Source organism: Haliotis rubra, unplaced genomic scaffold (genome assembly GCF_003918875.1).
Source record: "Haliotis rubra isolate DU_JTF1 unplaced genomic scaffold, ASM391887v1 Scf315, whole genome shotgun sequence".
Taxonomy (NCBI): domain Eukaryota; kingdom Metazoa; phylum Mollusca; class Gastropoda; order Lepetellida; family Haliotidae; genus Haliotis; species Haliotis rubra.
Genome location: NW_025766986.1, coordinates 584909 through 606259, shown reverse-complemented (window position 1 = coordinate 606259; position 21351 = coordinate 584909). Strand labels below are relative to the sequence as shown.

General features: G+C 41.0%; 1 protein-coding gene across 1 annotated transcript in view; it reads right to left on the bottom strand.

Annotated features, from left to right (window-relative positions):
• Nucleotides 1–207: 207 nt before the first annotated feature.
• Nucleotides 208–21351, bottom strand: part of LOC124283420 — a 77940-nt gene continuing 56796 nt past the window's right edge. The window contains exons 12-19 of the mRNA XM_046719476.1: nucleotides 14438–14498; nucleotides 12286–12355; nucleotides 10134–10273; nucleotides 6694–6978; nucleotides 6258–6399; nucleotides 5474–5622; nucleotides 4544–4678; nucleotides 208–1786 (exon numbers count right to left, since the gene is read on the bottom strand). Coding sequence (XP_046575432.1) covers nucleotides 1604–1786; nucleotides 4544–4678; nucleotides 5474–5622; nucleotides 6258–6399; nucleotides 6694–6978; nucleotides 10134–10273; nucleotides 12286–12355; nucleotides 14438–14498 — 1165 coding nt within the window. The 3' untranslated portion in view covers nucleotides 208–1603. The remainder of the gene's footprint in view (nucleotides 1787–4543; nucleotides 4679–5473; nucleotides 5623–6257; nucleotides 6400–6693; nucleotides 6979–10133; nucleotides 10274–12285; nucleotides 12356–14437; nucleotides 14499–21351) is intronic.

Below are 21351 nucleotides of genomic sequence, written 5' to 3'. Positions count from 1 at the left end.
TAATTATCCAATGCAGCCGGGAAAATTGAGATAGGAATTTTTTTTCAATGTTGGAATAAAAATTCAGGGCATGTGGGAGATTGGAATCTCAGGAAATAATACGGACAGCATTAGAGTCCATAGACGTTGGCTGTGGCTATAATCAACTGATTAAAAAAGCAGATATAAAGCAGAAATTGGTACAAAACCTATTAAAAAATACACAGGTTTTGAAAGAGACAGTTTTTAATGGCACTTTATCTTATCACAGACATAGCATCAGTATCACAGATATGCATATGATAACATGAAAACAGGACTCTGTAACATGTGTAACATCTTCAGAAACTTCGCTGTACAGAACAAAAGTTAACATTTCTTAACAAGAACAGTGAATTGCGTAGTGCGATCTGTTATTTTGTGAACGGATATGAAGACACGAACAAACCTTTCCAAATGTATTAAAAATCATGTTAATTATCTATTAGTTGAATATGGTTTTTACAGTCTAAAACCATTGCAAGAATACCCTTTCAGTTAAAACTTGACACCAGGATGAGTATAAATATGCAAATGATTAATTCCTGCAGATCAACATAACACCTTTGCGATGGTTGTTTGAAATCACACGGATGTACATTTCCCCACGCTCGACGTGAAGGTGTAATCAGTATCTAGACACTCTGCTTGTAATTAGCGTAGCAGATTACTGGACACTGTTGTCCAGCTTGTCTAATATAGTTTGGATACGCCACATGAGGTTATGGATATCCATTAGTCGAGTAGTACAGTCATTAGTGTTTTACCACAATGAATCTTATTATTTTGCAATGGAAACGAAATTAACACGAAGAAGGTCGACAACAGGGCAGCTTCATTGAAGCCTTTGTCTTGGTGTAAATAAATACATATAAAAAGTCCTGAGTTACGCACAATAATGAGTAAATGCTTCAAGATTCACGTTTTTCGTGGAAGCAAATATCTGATTTCATATAATATTATAAACCCTAGTAAGGCTAAAGGTGTATATAGCACTTTTGGAAGCGCAAAAAATTATCTGATATAAGGAATATGGAAAATGCATCCCAAAAGTGCAACGATCCAAGTCACCTCCTCACGTAGAAGGTACCAAAATATGACTACCTCAGCAGAGGCAAAGATGCTCTGTATTGAGTTATACATTTTTAGCAGGTAATCTATGATGGGATAACAAGCAATGCCCCCATTTCATAAGGTTTATTGACAAACCAAGCATTGCCTTGCTGTATTGGGTAGCAAAGGGACCATTGGCGCAGATGTCTTTGAAGCTTGTGCCATGATAGGATTTGGAAAATGTGTCCAGAAAGATAAGACAGATGTTGATCATTGAACAGACTGTATTCCCGCCGTATGTCCATCGCCCAATCATGGCCCAAGTGACAACATAAGCAAGCAAGTGCCTCTTGTTGTGTATTAATGTCCGTGAATGTATACAGGGATGAACATCCATTAATTGCTACAGAAAGAACTATAGTTTCTTATGATCCATTTCTTTGTCGTTGCACGGGTGATGGGTGTTCAATAAGTTCGATCACTAAGCCTTCTTCATGAACGTTAAATATGGGCTAGTGCAAAGTACAAAACATCATAAAGGGCCCGTTCTGAAGCTGTACTGTCCAACATACTGTGGAAGAAACTGTTTCTTCTTGGCGTGATGCTTCTGTTTTTGCCTGACGAGGCGACGGTAGATCTTGGCTCGGTGGGCCTCCCAGTTCACGTAATCCTTCAGATTCTTTTGAAGCTCAACTTCGTCTGGGAATGGACATTCCTAAAGAACGGGAAACATCATGGTGACAGGTACACTAACAACTATGCCACATCACTCCTGGTCACGAAATAATCATGGAAAAAGATATAATTGCAAATGATATTGTTTTCGCACACACCAGATAAATGATAATTCATGTATTACTGATATATGAAGGAATTCTAAACACATCTACCTTTCTGGTATCATGGCAACTAAATGGCCGCCATGATTAGAAGCAACTCCCCAATTTCACCTTGACCTATAGCAAATGTCATAACATATTTCAATAGCACCTTGAGAAAACATGTAAAGTTTTTCTGTATAATCAAGACCCTTCCAAATGTTGATGAACGACAATTTGAACATGGCTGGAAACCAGGGTCATCTATTTCGTAGCTCTGGGAACACAACGAGACGCTCTGACCCAGACGCTATTTGTTTTAAGGAGGTAAGAATTAGTACAAATGACAATCTAACACTATGCAGCGTAAAGCGACGTCAGTTCCAGCATTATAGTGCTGTTGTCGGCTAGACTCCGGAGGAGGCACATGTCTCCTTTATTTCTCAGTGATGGGCACCACAGAGAATACCCGGCTTGATTGCCAGCGGCCATTCTGTGTTGCACAGACATGATAAACGGCTCGTTTACTTTAATGTTAATGTATTAAAACATAAAACATAAGTTGACAAATTATGTATGTATCCTCATTAAAAAACATATCAATAATAAAAGTACTATTATACATAATTAGACTCGGGTTTCCCGATGTGTTTAGGTCAATTTACATGATTTTACTTAAACTTTAAAGGTTTTCAAACGTTTACATTCAAGTCCGAAGTTGAAACATAAATAACCAAAATTACGTCTGTTGCAATTTCTGTTTTTATACCAAATGTTGCAGTGTTTATTTCAGATAGTGAGCGCTTGACTTGCGTGTGCATGTTTGTGACGTCATCCGTTGAGCTGGATACCATCACCTTTACGTCAACATCTAACGTCATGCTTATTTAATAGTTCTTTATCAAGATATTTCTATGATATAATGGACTATGACCTGTGCATAGAAGTCTTGTGATTATAAAAAGGGTTGTATTAATTATTATTTTTAGTGTTTCGGTTTGACTGTACGTGGAGGAGATGGGCGGACATAACCCAGGTGCCCGAAACTCGGGGGAAAGCTGAGGAAGAGGACGCAAGGACCTCCCGAGGATGCAGATTGGTTAGTCAGGAGGATACAGTCACTCCATCCTGCTCCTCCAGGAATGTTATAACAAGCAGTATCTTCCAAGGGTTCATGTTTCCGAGGACGTATACGTGGGAATTTTATTACGCTTCTTATAGAACCTCCAGGGCCACAGCAGCATGGTTACCACTCTTGGTATTACTGACCTGCCAGGAAACTAGCAGCCTGGTTCCCTGGGTCTGTTGCGTCAGTGTCAGTGTTGGGGCGTTAGCGCAGGCGCAACGGACCTAGGGAACCAGGCTGGGAAACTATACACTCGTGTTTGATGATCGCTAACATTGAGATACTGTTACTGGAGGTGATGGGAGTTTGCAGAGAGTTTGCGACTGTTTTCATGATAGTAAAGTTGTAATAAAGCTTGTAATATTTGGGGCAATGTTCAAGGCTGTATGTGCGTTTTCTTTTACCTGGTAATTTACACTAACAGTATTATCAAAATATTTCTAACCAAATGTTAAGGTGTGGCGTTCTAGCTCATTCATCGAAACATGTTGAAACTATCATCATTTATCCAACAGATGAGAAATGCCCGGCGACGGTTTATACAGTGTACTGGGTTATCATATAACACAGAGTGGATATGGCTTTATGCGGCTTTCATCCATATTTCACGTATGTGAGGAATCGAACCTGGGTCTTCGGCGTCACAAGCGAACGCTTTAACCTCTATGCTACCCCTACCGCCTCTCATATGACAAACCGCCTCCGTGGTGTAGTGGTTAGAGCGTCCGCCCGGAGAGCGGAGGGGGCGGGTTCGATCCCCGACCGTGTCATACCAAAAGACGTTAAAATATGGTACTTATTGGTCCCTGCCTGGCGCTCGGCATTAATGGGTACAACAAGGACTGGTCGGCTCGGAGTCAGTATAATGTGTCTGAGTGGGGTATTCATGCTTCACTGCGGCATGATATCTCAGTGGGCTGGCACTGTAAAACCAGCTTCAGTCTGGGCTAGTACAAGCAGCCGCACATACACATACACACGCATGCACGTCGTTATATGAGCGAAATATTCTCAAGCACGACGATAAACCCAATTTCACCTCACCTCACCTCATATGACATGCTGGTTTAAGAGGTTTGTAGACTAGTTGTGTCAACTAAGAGGGATTTATGATATCAGACTTAAACAATGACAGAGTATCTGCTCATTAACCCAGCGCGGATAAACAACACGACACGGCATTTTGAATTACATACCATATCATCAAACTCGGGGAGCGCCTTTAACACGTATATATATACCACAGGAATACACTACATGTGGCTATGGAAAGCCTTGAACTCGCCCTACTAGACTAGTGATTAATCAGTGGGAAGACAATGTACCAACACAGTACATCTTTCTTTTCCAACCAGTAAGCTTGTTATGAGAGATGCTGCACGTCCTTCATACCACCGTTTGAGTTCAGAATCACACAAAACACGGTTCATTTACATAAACCTGTTGAATACGACTCATCAGGAAAGTGACACAAGACAGATAGGGTGTTATTTCAGTCGGCAGGTGATAATAGGGATGGCATACTTACAGTGTGCCTGACGTGTCGCATGTTAGCATCGCTGGATCTCTCCTGGAAGAACTTCTTGGACAACACTATACACTCGGCGCCATTGCTCACGAGGCTCAGACTTGGCTGCTCTGGGTAGACCATATTGCTCACGCCCTGAGAGTAGGAAGTGATTGATGAGCTTAGTGTTTTTTTGTTTATTTAACTTTGCAGTCAGCAGTATTCCAGTTGTGAAATACTAGCTTGTAAAATGTCTGGACCAGAAAGTCTAGTGATTGATATTGTGATGGTTCACACAGTCGGGGTACGATGTCATGCCAACAATGACGGGGACGCGGTGGGCGAACTGGCTAAAGCGCCAGGCTAGAGATCCAGCGAGATTGAGGTGACGGGATCGAGCCCACCTGTGACCGGGTGTAAAAACCTTGGAGTCAACTTTGTGTGCAGACTCTTTCAGTGTTGTCACAACCCCTAGTGTACAGTACACAACCCTGTGCACTTAAAAGAACCCACGAATCCGTTGGTATATGACCAGATGGTGGCCACATGAATACGTGCAAACACCCAGTTGCGGTTACAGCAACGTGCAGTGAACTTGGACAAAGTACTGTGACTATGTGTCCCAGTCCACCCAGCTGTGAATGGGTACTTCGTAAGGATGGGAATGCCACAATAACTCGGTGCGCCTAGTTGCTGCAAGAGTTGTATGATCCCCAGGGAGTTGAGATTGACAATACGATGTGCCGTCGAGATTGACATCCAGTGAACGAGGGAAAAACAAAGCAAGCGCAAAGAGTCCTTTGCGGAGATTTGCGCTATATAAATGCTATCCATTATTTTTATTATTATTACGTCACACACTTGACTGTTTCATGCTGCCCCCGCTTTTTACGACCAGCAAAGGTCATTTGAGTGAGTGATTGAGTGTATCCTTACAAGATGGTAACTTACGAAGTACTGCCCCCGCTCCAGCACTTGGACGAGTATGAACATGGGGTTGAGGTCAGCCTCAGTGAATACGAAGTCCCTCCGTCCTTTGCTGTCCAGCTCCTCCGCTATCGTCTTGCGGCCCTCCCGCTCCATAATCTTACGCCGGTACTCTGTTTAACAAACAAATCACGTGTTCAAATATATTCGTGTTTATATTTGTATTTGCCCCCTCCCCCCTCCAAAAAATATAAACAAACCTTTATTAGGCCCATGAAATTTACACATATAATATCAAATCATTTCTTGATGTGCATTTCAAATCAGGAAAAATATGCATCGTTGGCCTTATGCATGAGACGGTAAATATTGGGTTTGTTTATTTGGGACTGGGTGTCACCGGGCTCGGTGGATCGTTGCTCATATTTCCATTCACAAGTTACTGGATGTATACATTTACCCTTGACAGGAACTGTCATGGATCTCAAGGATTTAGTAGTTTTCATTCACATTTGCAACAATTTTCGCATCCTGGAAGATTCGTTTGTTTGTTTGTTTGTTTGTTTGTTGTTTAACGCCGCAGTGTTCCAGCTATATGACGGCGGTCTGGGAATAATCGAGTCTGGACCAGACAACCCGGACATCATGATCGTCGGCCTACAAAACTGAGGTACGATGGCATGTGTCAACCAAGTCAGTGAACTTGACCACCCGATCCCGTTAGTCGCCTCCTACAAGCATGAGTTGCCAATTCTTACCCTCAAATTGATGAGTACATCCTGCCAGAGGACACATCCCCAACACTCACCGATCTGCATCTTAGCCAACTCCTCGCTGACCCTATCCCCTCTTGTCTGTCCCTTCTGAGTATCGGACACCTCGGATAAAGTCCGTCCATCTTCCCCCACCTGGTGCCGTGGTCTAACGGGGCTAGGGGCCAGGTATACACCCTAACAGAAAGAGAGACCTGGATAATGGTCGACGAATGACATGCAAAAGGATGACTCGTACTGACAACAAGACTATATTCTTGAGGAACCTTAGCCTTTAAGGTCAGGGCTTAAAGGATTTAGTGGAATACAAACAAATAGGCCAGTTGACGTTTAATAGGCAACGTTATCCGAAATTAATACCTTGGCAGTTTTGCTTCGGGAGCCTTAGCTTTATAGGTCAGGGCTTAAAGGGTTTAGAGGGACTACAAACAAGTAGGCCAATTGACGTTTAACGTAACCCGAAATTAATACCTTGGCAGTTTTGCTGACGGGTCGTATTTCCGGTTTCGGACTTCTTCCGTGATCATCAACGTCGCCATCTTTGTTGTGTATAGGTGGAAGGCGTAGTTGCCTATCTGTCACGCTGTCACGCCGGCCGGGCCTCTTCTCCGGCTTCTCGGCAACATCTATCTTTGGCAACAACGTCGACTCAGAAGGTCGTTGTATTAGACGGGAACGATGTTCACGAATGACGGCATCATAGTCTATGAGACCAAGTCGGTCCTTAGTGTTGTGAAATCCCGGTAAGGTTTGTTCCTGTGTTACAGAAGAGTGTCACGAAGTTAACAGAATAATATGTTCTGCGTTCTGTTACCGTGATATTGTCTGAACTTTCTATATCAGTATAGTTGGATATCACGACGATGTCCATTCACTAGTTACATAATGCCAATATCCCAATGTATTCTGTTTGTCGTTTTACGCCGCACTCAGCAATATTCCAGCCACATCGCGGCTTCTGTGAATAATCGAGTCTGAACCAGACAATCAAGTGACCAACAGCATGAGCAATCTACGCAATTGAGATACGATGGCATGTGTTAACCAAGTCAGCGAGCCTGACGACCCGTTAGTCGCCTCGTACGACAAGCATGGGTTAAGACCGACTCTAACCCGGATATTCACGGCTCCTATCCCAAATGGACATAACGTCAACGATCATAATATTTGTTATTGTGTGTCCTCCCTTCTATCTTCGTTTTTTGTATGGATTATCCATCTTCCCTATGCAAGGGAATTAACTATAAAAGTCCAGCATCCACCCTTGCCTCTGCAAGATGTCCGTCTCTGTTTATTTGAAATATATGTTAAACTCAAATAGTTCAGCCCTCCATCTTTGAACAAAAGTCAGATTCCATTAATATTCTTTATTCCTATTCCTACTGTGACAAAACAAACAGGTTGCATGTGTACAAATGATCTTCAAAGACAGTTTTTAAAAATAACTTTAAAATATTATCTCAAGGACTGCCATAAATCTTTATTCTATTGAAGCTTGGCACGCATTTCTGTAATATAGAACTGCAGCCTCTGCGTCTCCAAACGTGAATCCTAATCGTCCATATGGTTCTTTGAGTTAAGATTTCAGTTCGTTTAATTAAGCTGTGGAAACAGCAAAGTCCTTGAGAAGTAAAAATGCATGCTGTTGGATCATATGGCATTACTTTCTCGGGGAAAAAGCACGACTGTTTTGGCATTGCTGAGATACGGGAAACACCAGCGGATTGTCTCATTACAAATGCCATTGTATTGCCCTAGTTACACCACACTGAAGGAGCACCACCCAATTTATCGTTGTGACTGACGTGCCTAGATCGATACGTGCATTTAAAGAAACTCAACAAACCTAGTCCAAATAGTTCAGTGCTGATATTTGATATTTTCTGTTTTAATATTTCATAACATTTTGTCTGTGATAGCTGGATGTAAAAACCAAATCTCAAATAATATATGATTATCGTTATTTTATGAGGCATCTCATCATTAGGCATCATAATGCTCAATCCAGGGATCCATTCCAGGAAACGATGACATCTGAACTCCCATACTTTAATAGCAGTGAGTGAGTGAGTATGGTTTTACGCCGCTTTTAGCAATATTCCAGCAATATCACGGCGGAGGACACCAGGAATGGGCTTCACACATTGTGTCCATGAACCTGGGTCTTCGACGTGACGATCGGACCACTTGGATTCCCCACCGCCCCTACTTAAATAGGAATTTTAATCGCAGAATATATGTACTTTTAATGTTTGGCTAAATGGAGTACAATCACCAACGGCTGAAGGGATGGTGTAAATCCGGCTCGGGTCCATGCAGGTAACAAAAGTACTGGAAATCCCCGTGATCTCTAGCATGGTGATCAGCCTCCAGTTGTTGGCGATCTATAACCCGTTTTCATATTGTATTTGTTATTATGATGATATATTTGATGGTTACATGCTAGTTTTAAACCCTTATCTGTGAACGTCTAGTTATTTTACTGTCGTTTGTTTGAAATGTTTTGTTTACAAATATAACGTCACAACATGGTTGAAATAACTCACTAATGGGACTTTACCACAGTCGTAGCTAAGACCACTTTGAAGGTCGTATCCCTGTTAATTCACTGATCAGGATCTGCATTCAATACTCCGCTTTCCTCAAACAGGGATAACTCGAATTTTCGATGGTTCCAAGAACGTTGCCGCCACAAGGTTAAACATGTATATCAGTTTATATAATGGACTGTGTAAATTCAGCACCGTATGTTTAGAAGACTGCAGTCTATTGTTAGTTTAACCGGTGCTTCGTTTGTTGACCCCTCTATAGCAGTATTCCAGCTATGTCGCTTTATTATGATGAAGGGGCGGCAGGGTAGCCTAGTGGTTAAAGCGTTCGCTCGTCACGCCGAAGACCCAGGTTCGATTCCCCACATGGGTACAATGTGTGAAGCCCGCCGTGATATTGCTGGAATATTGCTAAAAGTGGCGTAAAACTAAACTCACTCACTCACTATTATGATGAACACCTCATGTTTCTGAAGATGATGACCCACAATCAACCAGCGGACCGAAACTGATCAACGTATCGTGCGGCCATCTCCAAAAGCTGGGGATATATTCCTCCTATGTTGACGAGCGGTGGAAGTACATGGGTCACAAGTGAGGAATTGAACATAGATCTCGAGACCAACGGCTCTCTTACTCAAGGTACGGGGCACGAAGACGCATCAGTAAACACAATCAAGGGAAGCTACTTTGACTGTCTGGAATGAGTACGTGCATACGGTTAGCACGTTAGCGATATTACAGCAATATCATGGTGGGGGACACACCAGAACATGGCACAAATTGTACATGTATTTCTTAGCGTATCGAACCCGGGCCTTTGGCGTAACGGGCGGGCGCTTTAACCTTTAGGTTACCCCCAAGAAAAAAGTATGAGAACATTATTTTTATGTCCTTTTTATTATTTCCCCCAAGCGATCTTACTTTCACGTAGTGTTTATATTAACCATTAAATGTCCACCTCATAGCCTTTTATAAACAATCGTAGCTGCATACTTTATTATTGACCTATGGCGGTCCCTGGGAGCTGGGAGTTGTAGTGTAGAAATACATGACTTCTGTTTATATCACAGCCACGAAACCAGTAAGTGAATGATCTCATAACAAGTGTAATGATAATGCTGAGATTACAGTAACTCTTCGTGCTTTAATAGAATCTTTAGACAGCGTATTGTTCGTTGTTTATTTGGGTACGCCCTTGATTTTAGGAGCATGGAATACCGAAGGAAATGAGATCATGCGGGCTTGGCTGAGGACGTTGCCATGCTTTTAGAAAGAGCGGCATATCTTCTTGTCCAATAAAACAGGGCACTAAGAGGTTGTCAGGTTTTAAAACAGCCATGAATATAAACATAACATTACCAGTCGTTTCTCCATTTCAAACTGGCTCCTATACACTTCCGGGTCTGTCATGGACATGCGCTGTGGATGTTTCGGTCTTCGCTTCCGCAAACGACGGTCCCATGACCCTAAGGATCGACTAACACGCTGATCACTTTCATCTGAAACGACAGTTGGGAACAAAATCAAATAGCAATATTTAGTCGTATTATAAGAGAACGTAACTGCTAGCATTCTACACATTGGGGGCAAAGCCTCCGAACTTGACCACCTTCTCGGGTGAAGATGCTAATTCTGACCCGGATCTTAAAACAGGGTTACATTTTAAGTGTACTGATAAAAATACAATCCACGTTTAAATAATACCTCTCAGGGTCTGAAGTATGTTGGCCTAAAACAATGAAATACATAGGTGCAAGACGTCAGGCGTAGACACTAATAACATTTACCATGACGCACTTAGGGACAAAGTGTATTTGCAGAGGCATTAACGCTACATTCACCGTTACATGCAAGCGATTTTTTTGCCTGTGTAAACAACACTACGTCAGCAGTGACTGGTTTATTGGCTATTTATTGTGCACGGATAAATCCGTTTTCCTTTTAGCTTGATAGCCTGTTATGTTCTATTTATCATTTAAAACGCTGACTTCAAACTGGAACACGACTTGTTCATTGGACAAAAGTGGCGCGAAGTTGTGGGTGCTTCTCCTTCAAACGCCACACCTTGTTGAAATTTGTAATTGATTGTAGATAGTACCAACCATTAGGAATTACGAGTGTTTTAAACGACAGAGTGATCGCTATAACAAAGACGCTTACATGTTTAATCATATTATTATTGTGCATTGCTGTTAATACCGGGGGTTAAAAAAGGACCCAGGTTTGTCTTAAGAGGCGACAAACGGGACTGAGTGGTCAAGCTCACCGAATTGGTGTCCCAAATTCGTACATCAAAGGTCATGGTGCCAATCACTGGATAGTCTGGTTCTGACTATATTCACAAACCACCGTTCCACAGCTGGTTGCCCATTTCTGGTGTCCCCCGCCTCAATATTGCTGGGATATTGCTGAAGGCGGCTTAAAACTAAACTCACTCACTCCATAGATGTTCATGGTATATTGTTGAGTTCAGTGTAAGACATCAAAGAAACAACTTGACTTGACTAGAAGGGGCCTAAAGCACGATACTTTGAATAGGGTGGTCAGGCTTGCAGCGCCCGGCGACAGTGCTGAATGTCTGTCATCGTACCCTGACAATGTAGGACGTACACTGGTTTGGCTGACCCAGACTATTAACAGGCCACATGATACAGCTCGTGTCTAGCTGACTGCTGAGCCGTGAAGATATGGGGAAGAATTGATCTTCAGCAACCCATGCGTGTCGTAAGAGGCGACTAACGGGATCTGGTGGTCAGGTTCGCTGACATGGTTGACACGTCATCATATCCCAATTGCGTAGATTGATGCTCATGATGTTGATCACTGGATTGTCTGGTCCAGACTCGATTATTTACAGACCGCCGCCATATAGTTGAAACATTGCTGAGTGCGGCGTAAAACTAAACTCAGTTGACGTACTGAGTAAGGTTTCAACCGTCTTTTAGCAATAATCCAGCAATATCACGGCTGGGGATATCAGAAATGTGCTTCACACATTGTACCCATCTTGGGAATCGAACCGGTCTTCGGCGTGACGAGCAAACACTTTATCCTCTAGGCTACCTCACCTCACTCAATACCAATCTACAAAGCCAGGACAATTGATCGTTGAGTCCCCTGCCGTAATATTGCTGAAATACTGCTAAAAGCGGCGTAAAACCCAACTCACTCACTCACTCACTCACTCATTGTGGCTGAAATATCTGTGGTGGTTTCTTTAACATCCACCTGTACACATATTCAGACACCCACACGCTCATATCCAGAGACACTCACAGATCCCCATACCCATACATGCACCCCCTCATACAACTACCCACTGACAACCTCAACATTCACACACTCATACCCTCTGATAATGCACAATAATAATATAATTAAGCATGTAAGCGTCATTGTTATATCGATCACTCTGTCGATTAAAACACTCGTAATTCCTAATGGTTGGTCAACGTCACCAACACCGTCATCTGCACCATGTGCATCCTAAACAATAACATATCCGCTTTACCTGGTTCCTTCGTGTGTCTTGTGGCATCTGGTTGTGCGGCCTGGAGCTTCTTCAACACGGACAAACTACCCTGTAAATATACGACAAACTTCACTGTAAATATACGACAAACTTCACTGTAAATATACGACAAACTTCCTTGTAAATATACGACAAACTTCACTGTAAACATACGACAAACTTCACTGTAAATATACGACAAACTACCCTGTAAATATACGACACACTACCCTGTAAATATACGACAAACTTCACTGTAAATATACGACAAACTTCACTGTCTATATACGACAAACTTCACTGTAAATATACGACAACCTTTTTGTAAATATACGACAAACTTTCCTGTAAATATACGACAAATTGCCCTGTAGATATACGACAAACTACCTTGTAAATATACGACAAACTGCCCAATAAATATACGACACACTACCCTGTAAATATGCGACAAACTCCCCTGTAAATATACGACAAACTACCTTGTAAATATACGACGAACTGCCCTATGAATATACGACACACTACCCTGTAAATATACGACAAATTCCACTGCAAATACACGACACACTACCCTGTAAATATACGACAAACTCCCTTGTAAATATACAACAAACTACCTTGTAAATATATACTAACACCAAAAGATTTACTTTACTACCCAAATATACAAATGAAATAATTGGAATGAAAAGTAGTTTGTAGGTCCGCAAACAAGTGAAAAAAAACACATCGCTAGAACACAGCAATCCTCGATACAACACGTGAAGCGCATGTTTTGCATTTAAAATGTGAAAATGCGAAAAGATCAAAATCACGTGACTCGTTCAGTATGAAAACTGCACGTGCGTGGTGGGTATAAAAAGGGTTTTGAAGGTTTGCCCATCATTCACTGCAATAGAAAAACACAAAGAAATGCCACGCCTTACAGCTGCAGAGCGAGAACGAGCCATCGGAATGGTCCAGATCGGGGCCACCCACGCCCACATTGCTTCGGTTACTCACGTGTTGCTGTAACCAACTTGATGCAACGTTTCCGACAGACTGGACAGACCTCAGACAGACCAAGATCAGGAAGACCCAGAGTTACTATCCCTAAGGAAGACCGGTATCTGCGCACCTTACACCTCCGAAATCGATTCCTCACAGTGACGTCATCAGCGACGAATGCCTTACGTCATCGAGTCAGTCGACAGATTGTCAGCAGGCGACTCCGAGCTCAAGGTATTAGAGCATACCGACCACTACGAGGACAGTTACTGACCGCTGAACATCGTCGTCGGAGACTGACATTGGCCCGAACTTTACGTTCGTTGGCAGCGACGTGACTGGCAGAGGGTCGTCTTCAGTGACGAGAGCAGGTTCGCCGTGTTCAGAGCTGAAGGAAAACAACGTGTTTACCGCCGGAGAGGAAGGAGAACAGAGCTAAAACTACTTTCCATTACAACTATTTCATTTATATATATTTATAAAGTTTGTTTGGCCGTTGCACAAAGATAGCGCTAAGATCACCTTAGTGTTACGTTCCCAGATTCCATTATACAGATGGCCATTGTATAACTGGGAATATAATAATCGCGACGTTAAAAATAACATACCCATGGTGTAATGGGTATAAATACCAGTTCGTATCAAGTTATAATATATACTACCCATCAAAGGTTTAGACTCACTAGTGTAAATGTAGACACTTACTTCAGTCAACTGTTCTGAACTAGATTTTACAAAATATTCCATGCTGTTTAAAGGTACTGTTTACACATGAACTGATGTATTGTAAAAACAAATTCGTAAAGTTGAAAAGAGTAATGCCATGAGTTCAATAAATGATGAAACTCCGTAAAAAAAATTGGCGAATTCTTAACAAAACTTTACACCAAAACGCAGCTGTTCACATGCACGATATTTGCACAGGCTTTTCAGCAATAATTATTTGATGCATGATCCTCGTGCAATTCATCTGCATAAGGTTTGCAGTTGGTTCCGCCAAGTTAGTGGAGAAATTCATCTTCGATGTAACCACATATATATACATAACATATAGTGAGTGCTTTAAATGAGTCTAAATTTTTGATGGGTAGTATATATAGTAGATCAGCACGATATGAGACGTGGACGAGATCGTTGTCCGCAGCCCCCGGTTCCTACTCACCGACTTGACAATGTATATCCAGTCGGAGTTGTTACTGTCTCGAACAAGCACTTGTCCCCGACTGCGAACAGAGAAACATAGATTAAAGAACAAATACATTTATATTTATACATTTAATACCTCGATGGCCGGGGATCAGGTGGTGACTGGATATTGTCCAGGGATTGAAGAGTGCAATTTCTGTCCAACATATCCTGGATTCAGGATGACAATATACCGCGCGCCTTGAGCACGCCATTAAGCAGGTCTAGTAATTTCTAAGTGAGGAATGATACTATCACTGATTGATGAGAATCCATCGCTCAGTTTGTTCTTTCTCAAGGACAATTACAAAGAAAAAGAAGAATGAGATGAAGAAGAATAGCACCGGAGGTTCATTGATCATGCAATTATAACCCTGTTGAGCGGATCAGTGTACATTCAGTTTGAATTCTCAACTCCTTGGGGAGTATAACAAACATTTCATTAATACGACTAGAGAAGATGATTCAGCCTAGACAATTGTTCCGTTCTCAATTTTGTATGTGGACAAGATGGATGGGTAGTTAACGATCACGTCTTAACAGTATTTGAGTTATATAATGGAGTGAGAGGGGGGAGGGGGGGGAGAGGAGGGAGTATGGTTTTACACCGCTTTTAGAAATATTCCAGCAATATCACGGCGGGGGACACCATAAATGGGCTTCACATATTGTAACCATGTGGTGAATCGAACCCGGGTCTTCGGCGTGACGAGCGAACGCTTTAACCACACTGCTACCCCACCGCCCCTATATAATTTAATGTTAGAGGAAAGGTCAAGGGACGGAAGTCGGAAACCACTTTGGCAAAACCCACTACGGTTCTGGGGCTGACACGTCAAGGAGTATAGATTATAGAACCTGCCGATGGCTTCCAAGATCAGCGGCCCCTTACAGCTGCAGGGACGCTACTCATCACAGTGATCAGTGACAACTTTTGACCACTGGAACACCTGGGTCATTTGAAGAATCCAACGATCGCTTTATGATCCGTTTTGTTTCACGCCTCATGCTGACGTCGGTTCAAAACGATAGCTGATTAATACTGAAAATATACATCAGGGAACTACGAACAAGGGAGGTAACTGCGAACGAGACGTGATTACCCTGTACGGACATGTAACTTGGATAGCGACGATGAAATCTTATATTTACATACGAGTTACCTCCTTAAATGGTATTTACAGTCGTAAAAAGTGACTCACTTGCTTCCCATGAGAACTTCCTTGTTTCACATTACCTCATACAAAATAGATTTATATACTATTACATTGTGCGTGTTTTAATGTCTCCTCTTGAACAACGTCTGTACTCGGTCCTATTTATTTCATGATTATTCGTTTTGTAAGAAAATACTGCATCTGATACTGGTAGACCAGATATGTTTCTGTCGATGAAGATGTACTTGAGTGGAATTGCCATATCGGTTTTATTTGGAACTGTGGGAAATTGTGAAGTCATTTTTGTGAAGTTACTTTAAAAGATCACAACGATTATTCAAGTGGTGTTGTACACTGTTAATATATTCAGAGAGGGGGATCCTAAGACTTGGGAAATCGAACGTAAAGTGACAGACAGAGGGAGAAGTGTTAAGAAACGTTGCACAGGTTGTACATACAAATAGAAAATAGGTACAACCTTCGGCCATATTTGACCTATGACATTTAAAACATTAACACAACACACTGGTATAAAATTAGATGAAAGTTAGAGTAAAGAAACAGAAATAAATACATTACAAGCTATGCTGTGTATCAACGGTGAAAAGTCTAAGATATAGATTAAAGATATACAAGTAAACTATGAGATAAACCACCAAGATCAAGTGCTAAGTATAGATAAACGTTTAGAGGTAAAACAGAACCTGAAGCACCAAAGTGCTGAAATATAGGAAAACATTTACAGGTAAAACAGAACCTGAAGCACTAAAGTGCTGAAGTATAGGTAAACATTTACAGGTAAAACAGAACCTGAAGCACTAAAGTGCTGAAGTATAGGAAAAAACAGGTTTGAAGCACTAAAGTGTTGATGTATAGGTAGGTAAAACAGAACCTGAAGCACTAAAGTGCTGATGTATAGGTAAACATTTACAGGTAAAACAGAACCTGAAGCACCAAAGTGCTGAAGTATAGGTAAACATTTACAGGTAAAACAGAACCTGGAAGCACCAAAGTGCTGAAGTATAGGTAAACATTTACAGGTAAAACAGAACCTGAAGCACTAAAGTACTGAAGTATAGGTAAACATTTACAGGTAAAACAGAACCTGAAGCACTAAAGTGCTGAAGTATAGGTAAACATTTACAGGTAAAACAGAACCTGAAGCACCAAAGTGCTGAAGTATAGGTAAACATTTACAGGTAAAACAGAACCTGAAGCACTAAAGTGCTGAAGTATAGGTAAACATTTACAGGTAAAACAGAACCTGAAGCACCAAAGCTGAAGTATAGGAAGTATGAAGCACTAAAGGTAAACATTTACAGGTAAAACAGAACCTGAAGCACTAAAGTGCTGAAGTATAGGTAAACATTTACAGGTAAAAAAACTGAAGCAACCTGAAGCACTAAAAAGTGCTGAAGTATAGGAAAAACATTTACAGGTAAAACAGAACCTGAAGCACTAAAGTGCTGAAGTATAGGTAAACATTTACAGGTAAAACAGAACCTGAAGCACTAAAGTGCTGAAGTATAGGTAAACATTTACAGGTAAAACAGAACCTGAAGCACTAAAGTGCTAAAGTATAGGTAAACATTTACAGGTAAAACAGCACCTGGAAGCACCAAAGTGCTGAAGTATAGATAAACGTTTGCAGGTACATCTGGATTCACCAAATGCCTGCTGTTACACTGATGCTGATAACCACATATTATGTATACCCTCAGTTCTATATCGTGGTCACTGTAGCTCAAACCGGTTAATGAGTCTACGTCAAACCGTCGAATTTATCATCTATAAGTTACACGTTTCATATTTACTCACCGACTGCTAGAAACACAAATCAAAAGTTAAATTTACCTAGTTACCTATGAGTTATTTAACAAAAATACCCCGTATTGAAAAAATATATGCCGAATTCCCCGCATTGAAAAGCGAAACAAATTACTACCCTTGCTGGCAAATTAAACATAGAATTCCCAAACAGAATACTGACAAATAGAACAACATCTACAATGCCAAGTATCGACAAATTTCACATATTAAACCCCATATTCGTAACTAAACGAATTTCATTCTCAGCTTCAAAGGCAAGGTACGGAGCAAAATGTCAAGACGATAATTATTAAATCATATTGATTTCAATAGCAGTACATTATTAAACGCTCGGTAGTTAACGACAGATACTATCCTGATGTGCGCTAATAGAATGTTGTTGTCATACCGTTGATTAATGATGATTGCAGATTGCATTAATAGCCCTTGTCCAAAAACAAGTGCTCCTATGGGTGAAAGAAAGGCCATCAAAACAAGCTACCTTAATTTCCTCTTTACATTTCGTCATTGTTGAAACCCACAACTAACAGCATGTGAAAAATCAAATATCGGGTCACGTTATCTTAACTAACCGAGCAAGTCCCTGAAATCTATCTCCAAGGTTGTTTGGCCATTGTGTAGAGCTCGGTGACTGATGACTTTTCCGCCACACAGAAAGGTATCGTGCAAGACGTGGATTCAACGCTTTTAATTCCTTGATTAATGAGCCAGTATTGACTGTTAGGTTTCTATTGTGAGTTGGCCCTTTGCAATGTACACGTTGTATATGGTATTATGTGCTGGCGTACATACGAATATGCTATGTACGTTAACAATCTCTCACCACAGGAGGTGATTAATATCGAATTAATATGAAATGTGCATTACTAACCCCTTCCTGCCTACGACTGGTAATATTAATTCAGTTTGTATTGTGAAGGTGAGAGCTGATTGATCATATCTTACGGTGTGAAACATACCGTTATGTAGGTTGTTTGCGTAAAACTGCCTTGACTGAAAACTCGAATTAACTTTTAAAATTAATATAGACTGAGAATAGATAATCGATATGCTGATTAATGTATTTATTTATGACGCATGTGAGTGAGTGAGTTGTGTTTTAGTTCGCTTTTAGCAATATCCAAGTAGAATCATGTCTGGCTTTACACCCATATGGAGAATCGAACCCAGGCTTTCGGCGAGACGAGCGATCGCTTGAACTACAAAGAATCTACGTCATGCAAGAGGTCCTGACGTGTGTAGGTGTGTATCATAGGATTATATATAGGATTAAATATATTGAAAACACATATATTATCATATATATATATGCTCTGTATATCTCAAGCCGTGTTGGCATGATATATTCGTGTCTATATGCTCTGTATATCTCAAGCCGTGTTAGCACGCTGTATTCGTATCTATATGCTCTGTATATCTCAAGTCGTGTTAGCATGATATATTCGTATCTATATGCTCTGTATATCTCAAGTCGTGTTAGCATGCTGTATTCGTGTCTATATGATCTATATATCTCAAGCAGTGTTAGCATGATATATTCGTGTCTATATGCTCTGTATATCTCAAGTCGTGTTAGCATGATATATTCGTGTCTATATGCTCTGTATATCTCAAGCCGTGTTAGCACGCTGTATTCGTGTCTATATGCTCTGTATATCTCAAGCCGTGTTGGCATGATATATTCATGTCTATATGCTCTGTATATCTCAAGCCGTGTTAGCACGCTGTATTCGTATCTATATGCTCTGTATATCTCAAGTCGTGTTAGCATGCTCTATTCGTGTCTATATGCTCTGTATATCTCAAGCCGTGTTAGCATGCTGTATTCGTGTCTATATGCTCTGTATATCTCAAGCCGTGTTAGCATGATATATTCGTGTCTATATGCTCTGTATATCTCAAGTCGTGTTAGCATGCTGTATTCGTGTCTATATGATCTGTATATCTCAAGCCGTGTTGGCATGATATATTCGTGTCTATATATGCTCTGTATATCTCAAGCCGTGTTAGCATGATATATTCGTGTCTATATGCTCTGTATATCTCAAGTCGTGTTAGCATGCTGTATTCGTGTCTATATGATCTGTATATCTCAAGCCGTGTTGGCATGATATATTCGTGTCTATATGCTCTGTATATCTCAAGCCGTGTTGGCATGATATATTCGTGTCTATATGCTCTGTATATCTCAAGTCGTGTTAGCATGCTGTATTCGTGTCTATATGATCTATATATCTCAAGCAGTGTTAGCATGATATATTCGTGTCTATATGCTCTGTATATCTCAAGCCGTGTTAGCATGCTGTATTCGTGTCTATATGCTCTGTATATCTCAAGCCGTGTTGGCATGATATATTCGTGTCTATATGCTCTGTATATCTCAAGCCGTGTTAGCATGCTGTATTCGTGTCTATATGCTCTGTATATCTCAAGCCGTGTTGGCATGATGTATTCGTGTCTATATGTTCTGTATATCTCAAGCAGTGTTAGCATGCTCTATTCGTGTCTATATGCTCTGTATATCTCTGTATTCGTGTTGGCATCTGTATATTCGTGTCTATATGCTCTGTATATCTCAAGCAGTGTTAGCATGATGTATTCGTGTCTATATGCTCTGTATATCTCAAGTCGTGTTAGCATGCTGTATTCGTGTCTATATGATCTGTATATCTCAAGCAGTGTTAGCATGATGTATTCGTGTCTATATGCTCTGTATATCTCAAGTCGTGTTAGCATGCTGTATTCGTGTCTATATGCTCTGTATATCTCAAGCAGTGTTAGCATGCTGTATTCGTGTCTATATGCTCTGTATATCTCAAGCCGTGTTAGCATGATGTATTCATGTCTATATGCTCTGTATATCTCAAGCAGTGTTAGCATGCTGTATTCGTGTCTATATGCTCTGTATATCTCAAGTCGTGTTAGCATGCTGTATTCGTGTCTATATGATCTGTATATCTCAAGCCGTGTTAGCATGATGTATTCATGTCTATATGCTCTGTATATCTCAAGCCGTGTTAGCATGATGTATTCGTGTCTATATGTTCTGTATATCTCAAGCAGTGTTAGCATGATGTATTCATGTCTATATGCTCTGTATATCTCAAGCCGTGTTAGCATGCTGTATTCGTGTCTATATGCTCTGTATATGTCAAGCAGTGTCGGCATGCTGTATTTGTGTCTATATGCTCCGTATATCTCAAGCCGTGTTAGCATGCTGTATTCGTGTCTATATGCTCTGTATATCTCAAGCCGTGTTAGCATGATGTATTCATGTCTATATGCTCTGTATATCTCAAGCAGTGTTAGCATGATGTATTCATGTCTATATGCTCTGTATATCTCAAGCCGTGTTAGCATGCTGTATTCGTGTCTATATGCTCTGTATATCTCAAGCCGTGTTAGCATGCTGTATTCGTGTCTATATGCTCTGTATATCTCAAGTCGTGATGTATGAAGTACTTTCATGATACTGTCCTCGTATCTATGTGCCCAGTACACTTCCAGCTGTGAAGCACGTGTTAGGATGCGCGTTCTACGTCAATAACCTTCAAATGTGGCTTGTTTGCAGTGCGTGTCTCCTTCATTCACATATGGTGGTAGAGTAGGCAGGCCCCTTGCAACAGATACTAGTCGTAAAAGCCTACTAAATGATGATCACGTTGCAGCAGAGTCTGACCACGCTGTCTCGGTGTCACTGAGATCATTGCGATTCGAAAGCAAGAATCAATTACTTATGCAGACAATGAGTTGTTTACACGGCACAGGCAGGATTAGTTTACAGAAGTAGCTGGAGTATGAAAAGAAGCATAAGGGCAGCATTTATATTATTTGTGTTTCTCATCAAGCAGTGTTGGCATGATATATTCGTATCTATATGCTCTGTATATCTCAAGTCGTGTTA